This window comes from Paroedura picta, chromosome 4 (genome assembly GCF_049243985.1).
Source record: "Paroedura picta isolate Pp20150507F chromosome 4, Ppicta_v3.0, whole genome shotgun sequence".
Lineage (NCBI taxonomy): Eukaryota > Metazoa > Chordata > Lepidosauria > Squamata > Gekkonidae > Paroedura > Paroedura picta.
This window is the reverse complement of record NC_135372.1, coordinates 13,207,473-13,214,291: the sequence shown is the minus strand read 5'-3', so window position 1 is coordinate 13,214,291 and position 6,819 is coordinate 13,207,473. Positions and strand designations below refer to the sequence as shown.

The following is a 6,819-nucleotide window of genomic DNA, read 5'->3' as shown; positions in this document are numbered from 1 at the left end:
TGACCTTGGGCTCACCACGGCATTGATAAAACTGTTCTGACCGAGCAGTGATATCAGGGCTCCCTTAGCCTCCCCTCCCTCACAGGGCATCTGTTGTGGGTAGAGGAAAGGGAAGGTGACTGTAAGCTGCTTTGAGCCTCCTCCGGGTAGAGAAAAGCGGCATATAAGAACCAACTCTTCTTCTTCTAAAGGGAGTGGAAAGCTGCCATGGGAGGCTCCCTTTGGCCCAGCAAGCACTGTTGCTGTGGCCAGAGCGCTTCCTGGGCTAAAGGGAGTAGAATCCCCCCTTCCCCGCTGGTGGCGACAGGGCTTTGCAGCCCGCAGGGAGACTGCAAACTCCTCCCCCAGCTCCCTCGAAGCAGGAACGTACCTGTGGGCTGCAAAGCCCTGTCGCTGCCTCTCTCCTCATGGGCGACAATGGAGGCTGCAGCCACAAGGCTTCTAGCAGGCAAGGAGGGAGGGTGGGAGCTGGAGGGGGAGGGTCAATCATGGACGGACAGGGCCCCGGACAGTCTCCTCCCAGGAGGCTGTTTCCCAAATATATAAGGGAGCGAAATAGCGTTAAGGATAAGAACCAACTCTTCTTCGTTTGTCATCAGATTGCAGCCAACTGATGTCAACCCCGCAGATCTTCAGAGTTCATTTGCCACTGTGTGTCCCTGGATTCCCTTGGTGGTCTCTCATCCAAATACTGACCAGGACTGACCCTGCTTAGCTTCCAATAGTTGAGGAAACCCAACCATCCAGGTCAGGGCAGGTTTCAATTCTAACTGGCAATATTACAGTGATCATCACATTGTGGGTTTAACCTCTGAGAAAATAAGAGAAGTTAGTAGCTCCACAGTAAAACTCATGTAATGTCATTTATTAAAGACAGCCAAAATAACAGAACACCTCTTCTACATATAAGGCACAAGTGAATTATGATAAATTCTGTCCTTTAGGTATAATACCCAGGCATTTGCATTTAGTAAGAAAGGAGAGAGGCGGTCTAGAAATTGAATAACAACAGCAACATTATTATTGTAAGCAGGATCCTCTTTGTGTAATTTTTGTACCACTTAATGTGTCATCTACCCCTGATCTAAATAGTCATGCTATGCTCCAGTTCCTTCTGTTGCTTCCAGACTTCTAAAATCTAAAATCCGAATGCACCTGTTACTGAACATCCCATTTTGTGACTTTACAGGATCATTATGCAAAAATCCATCCTGAATCCCCTTGGGAAATGCAGACTACAACGTCCATCAAACACCGGTTAGAAGAACCATTCCGTAGGAGGTCAAGGCACTCTGTGTACCCTCCGAGATGCTCTCGCGCTCTACAGTTCCAGGACGAACCCCCCCCCCCCCCCCCCCCGGTTTGAACGAGTAATGGACCCTCGCAGGAATTTCAGCTTTTGCGCCCGGGGTTTGGAGTCGGGAGGAACTTTGCACGTGCTCAGAGATCCCTTCTTCTGTTTGCGGGGCACCCGAACAGGCCCTAGCCGCTGCCCTCCGGGACGAGAGGAGGGGAGCGGAACCCGGAGCAAGGCTGTGTCCCTGGAGGAGCCAAAAAGCAAAAGAAAGGCTAGACGTCTTTATATGCCAGTAAAGGGTTTTTTTATTATTTGAATTTGCAAAAGAAAGGAGAGAGAGAGCAAAAAAAAGCGAAAGCCCTCCCTCCAGCTGTCTGCGTACGCTCAGGAACACTCTCCCCAACCCCCCCCCCCAACCGAACAACCCGCACTCCCGGGCCTGGCCGATCGGGCCGCCGTGCGTCCTGGCGAGGCAGGCAGGAAGCGGCGGCCGGGGCGGGGGCCCGAGGCGGGCCGGCGGAAGGGGAGGGCCGGCGAGGGAGGAGCGAGCGCGGCGGGGGCTGCAGCACCAGGAGCGGCAGGAGCAGGAGCCGCGGCGGCCGCACGGCCCGAGTCCGGACGGGGCCTGAACTTGGCGCCGCCGCGCAACGCCGCGCCGCGCTCCGTTCCAAAGGAGCCGTGCGCCCTGCGGCCCCGAGAAGCCGCACGCAGAGCGAGGGCCGAGAGGCGGCCGTCCAGCCAGCCAGCCAGCCCGCGTTGGAGGGCGCGCCATGGGGCCGGCGGGCGCCCGCGGGAGAGAGCCTCCCTAGAGGCGGCGGGCGGCGGGGCTCGCCCCTGCGGTCGGCGCCGGATCGGAGCGCCGCGCAACTCGGGACAACTTCTCCCGGGCCGCTTTCGCTTTCGCCCCCCCGGGCTGCGGCGGCGCTGGCAACTTGGAGGGACCCTTTTGGCGCGGCGCGAATCTCCCTTTCCTTTTTTTGGGTGGGTGGGTGGGTGGGTGGGGGGGGTCGTTTGAATCCGCCCCCCCCGCAAGATCCCTCCCCCTCCCGACGGGATCCCCCTAATCATTAACCGGCCTGACCTCGATTCTGCTTTCGCTGCGCCCCCCCACCCTTAAACGGGCGGTCAAACATTAACCCTCCCCCGCTTGGCCGCCCGCCACGTCGGTCGCTGTCGGAGGGGCGCGGGCCCGTCTCTTCCCCCCACCCCGTCCCCTGTCCCCGGCCGCGCCCGAGGCGCTATGGCCATGGTGGCCGGGGGCTGGGGCGACCCGAACGGAGACGCCAACGGCGTGGAGAAAGGCTACCCGCGCCATTCCGAGGACGACTCGGCCTCCCCGCAGGGCGGCACCAGCGACCCGGAGCCCGGCGACGAGGACAAGGCCGGCCTCCAGGTGGACTGCGTGGTCTGCGGCGACAAGTCCAGCGGGAAACACTACGGCGTCTTCACCTGCGAGGGCTGCAAGAGCTTCTTCAAGCGGAGCATCCGCAGGAACCTCAGCTACACGTGCAGGTAAACCGGGGGATGGGAGTGGGGGGAGATGGGGGCACCCGAAGCTCCCCCCTCATTGCGATGCTATGGAAAGGGGGGTGGGGTGAAGGCCGGCAGCCTCACCCCCCCCATCCCAAAGCGGATCCACCCATCGCCCTCTTTGCCCCAGCGCAATTCCAGGCCTGTTCCCCAAGGGGCCGAGGGTTGTGCTCCCCCTCCCCAAATTGAGATCTCTTTGGGACCAATCTGGACTCTGAGCCTGGGGTCGACCTCCTCTCGGTGGTGTCCACCATCTTTCCAGTTTGCCGGTCAAGGCCTTTTGGCTCAAGGGGGTGGGGGGTGGGGTGCCAGAGCGGGTTCTGTCCCTTCCCGCGGAGGGTGCGGCCTGCCTTGGAAGGGTGGCGGGAGGGAACAGGTGGGCCTGTTCCCTGGCGGGCCCATGGCTTCCCTGCTGGGCCCACAGTGACTCGGTTAGTTCTCTGCTTTTATTGGATGCATGGTTTCTGGGACAATTTCAGCCCGGCTGGCTTTGGGGGGGGGGCTAGGAGGGATCCTTTCCCTGGCTGGCCCCTCCATGTCATGCCAAGCTGCATGGAGTTGCTGACACACAAACACATGTGACTGTTGGGAGTGTTTCCGTGGACGGATCCTTCACCTTTGCTTAAAATCTGGCACCATTTTGGCCTGATGGCTCCGATTTTTGCCTGCATTCTTTTTTCCCCTGTCTGGCTTGGCTCACTCGCTCAAGCTATCTAAAGGTCCCGCTCTCCGGGGGGCGGGGGAGATTTCTGTGGTGTGCCTGTCGCTGTCTTTGTCACCCACAGAGCTGGCTGGAAGTGATTCAGTGACACCTCCTGATTTGAAGGGGACGAGCGTCCCCAGGATCTGACCCCAACTGGTACATTGCTCCTCATTTTCTATGAAAGATCCACCTTTTTATTGTGTGCTGTTTGGTGTCCATATCCTGGCTGTGTGTTGAAAGATAGATGCTTGCTTCCTGCAGCCGTTGGGGAATGGGCGGGCAGCCTGGATTTGGCACAGCTGAGTGGTCTCTTTCAGCTTTGTGAATGAACTCAGAGATGCCCCTCGAAGAAAGGCCACCTGACTGCTCCTCCGGGAATTCCTTTCTGTCTTTGGGCCTCTTCTTTCTCACTGGCATGTCTCCTTGCATGCTCCTTGTGGTGCCTTGGGCCACCTCATGGGTGTGTGGGAGGTGTTGCACCACTAAGCTGAGGGGAACCCATTTCTTGCTGGCCTGGATAAGAATCGGGGAAAGCTGTGAGTATTTTTGCATTCTGTGGGATGGAGGAATTAAGCCCCAACCGGCTTTCTCTTGGCTTTTTTCGGTGGAAATTAGAGCCGTATCTTTCCAGAGGTGGACGAGATTATAGAAGAATCGTGAAGGCTTGCATCCAATTTCCAGGCTTGGAAGGCAGAGCCGAATTCAGATGTCGCCTCTTTGGTGAACTTAGTCAAACAGCCTTTCTGTGTCCCTCATCCAATCTGCGAGGGATTAAGGGGGGCTTCTGAGCAAACCCTGCCATGTGGCCTACCTGACAGGGCTGTTTTGTACCGCCGTCCAGATGAAGTGTCAAGATCAGGGGTAGTCAAACTGCGGGCCTCCAGATGTCCATCGACTACAATTCCCATGAGCCCCTGCCAGCAAATGCTGGTCGAGATTCTTAACATGAAGATGCTTGTGTTTAGGAATAATCTCAAAACGGGGCTGGACCAGTTCTTTGTGCCTCCAGAAATCTTCCGGGCATGGAGTACTTTATCCACAGACCTCCTGGTGGGAGGTGCCGTGGATCGGTGGTAAAGCATCTGCTCGGAATGCAGAAGGTCCCAAGTTCAATTCCTGGAATCTCCAATAAAAAGGATCAGGGGACGTGATGGACAAGACCCCCCTGAGGCCCTGTAGAGCATCTGCCAGTCTGACTTGACAATACAGAATTCGATAGGCAGGGTCTGATTCAGTCTAAGACAGCCTCACGTGTGCGTGAGGATCCTTTTGAAGGTTTATTGCAGGGGTAGTCAAACTGCGGCCCTCCAGACGTCCATGTGACTACAATTCCCATGAGCCTCTGCCAGTTGCTGTTTCATTTCTCATCCTGATGGCTGAAGGGAGGACCAGGAGGTAGAATCCGGGCATGGCTGTCATATAGACTGGTGACGGGGTGCTGCAGACCTGTTTTCTTCTACTGCCACAAGCCTCTCCGAATTTCGTTCCCCTGAAATATTTTTCATCCTTGGGGGACCCCCGAAAGTGGTGCCATGTCTCTTCTGAGAAGTGGGCACGGAAGGAAGATGTGGGAGCCAACCAGTCACGTAGAGCAACAGGGGAAGGGGGGTCCAGGGATGTCAGTGGCCATCCTGAGTTCTGGGAAAGGCCACGGAACCTCGGGGAGCTCTCAGGAAACCCCAGGATCCCCCAGAAACCAGGTTGGGAATCCCAGCTCTAGTCCGGCACAATTTGATAACAATCTTAGGTAACAACATTATTTGTTTGTTTGTTTGTTTAGATTTCTATACCGCCCTTCCTTACGTCTCTAGGCGTGAACAATGCAATAAATAACAATCATAACATAATGTGGCATGACATAATCACAACATAACATGACAACCAGAACAGTGTTATTAACAGAACAACAATGACAATTATCCATTTTCCGTCTCAGTTCAGGGGTGATTGCCCGGGAAAGGTCTTTGGAAGGTTGGGTATTTTAAACCCCCCCGTCTTGCACTTCTCTCCAAGACCTAATTTGTCTGCAAACCCCCAACCTGAAAATAACGCAAGGATGCCAACCACGTGTTGTCAATTCACTCATTGGAGTGTTGTCAATTCACTCATTGGAGCAGGGCCTCGTATAGGGGCCAGCCTAAATGGGCAAAGCCAGCAACTGCCTGTATGTGTGTGTGCCTTCTCCGTGGTGGCCCCCACCTTGGGGAACGGCCTGCCTGAGCAGACCAGGAAGGTTCCCCTTCTCCTGCCTTCCCAAAGCTGCATTACATCACTGGTCATTGAGGGCACCTTCCAAAGATATGTCAGATTTACTTCAGCGAATCAGTGGGTACCATCTGTCTCTGTTTCAGATTTTGCTTAGCCCCTGGAATTTTTAAAGGGTAAGGATGAATTTAGAGTCCACGGGCACCTTTAAGACCAGCAGTGTTCTTGTCCAAAGTATGAGCTTTCGTGTGCATGCACAGAAGTAATCAGTTCCTACTTACAGGCAAAGTGTAAGAGTAAATTTATATACGGTGTGATGAGAATGGGTAACAGATTCCAGAGATAAATAGGAGAAACCTGCAATCTGGATTTGTTTGTCTTCCGCTTGAGATTGAATTGCAGGGGAAACATTCTGGGTACAATAAAGATGTCCACATTAAGAGAATAATGGACAAATATATCATCAATGGAGACAGCCGCTAGTTGAGACCTTCAGTGAAGGGCACAGGCTTCAAACTTAAGAAATTAAAAAATAAAAAATCTTCCCTTATCTGGGCAGGCTGACCCACCCCCTCCCAAAGTGGCCTGGAGGGGTTGGGAAAGGGAATAGCCCTGGCCATTTAAATGTCTCATCTCATGTCTGGGGGGCGTGGCAAAGAGGTGTGGCCAGCCAGCATCACTTCCTGGTGCCTTGAAGCCCTACTTCCGCAGTACCTCCGCAGTCAAAAAGTTGAAAAGGAGTGCTGCAAAAGGAGCACAGCGTGTCTCAGGGATGGCGTGCTGCTTCTTGGCACCCTAAGTCACGGGCAGTCAACCTGTGGCAGGGGCTCATGGGAATGCTGGCAGGGGCTCATGGGAATCGTAGTCCATGAACATCTGGAGGACCACAGGTTGACTACCCCTGCCCTAAGTGACTGCCTTAATCTTGGGTAGCCTGTGCTGCTGGGCCTGTCTGGCAGCTCCTTCCAGCACCCAGAATTCTTTGCCGTGAAGTTAACCGGCCTTCAAGATTTGTAGCTGTGACTTGCTTGGGCTAGGTGAGAAGATCCTATCTTGTCCCTGCCGTGCGCCTTCCTTCCCTGGT

At 55.1% G+C, this 6,819-nt stretch overlaps 1 protein-coding gene across 1 annotated transcript in view; it reads left to right on the top strand.

The window, feature by feature from the left end:
• Nucleotides 1-1,837: 1,837 nt before the first annotated feature.
• Nucleotides 1,838-6,819, top strand: part of NR2F6 (nuclear receptor subfamily 2 group F member 6) — a 36,964-nt gene continuing 31,982 nt past the window's right edge. The window contains exon 1 of the mRNA XM_077331966.1: nt 1,838-2,809. Within this exon, the coding sequence (XP_077188081.1) occupies nt 2,538-2,809 (272 nt within the window). The 5' untranslated portion in view covers nt 1,838-2,537. The remainder of the gene's footprint in view (nt 2,810-6,819) is intronic.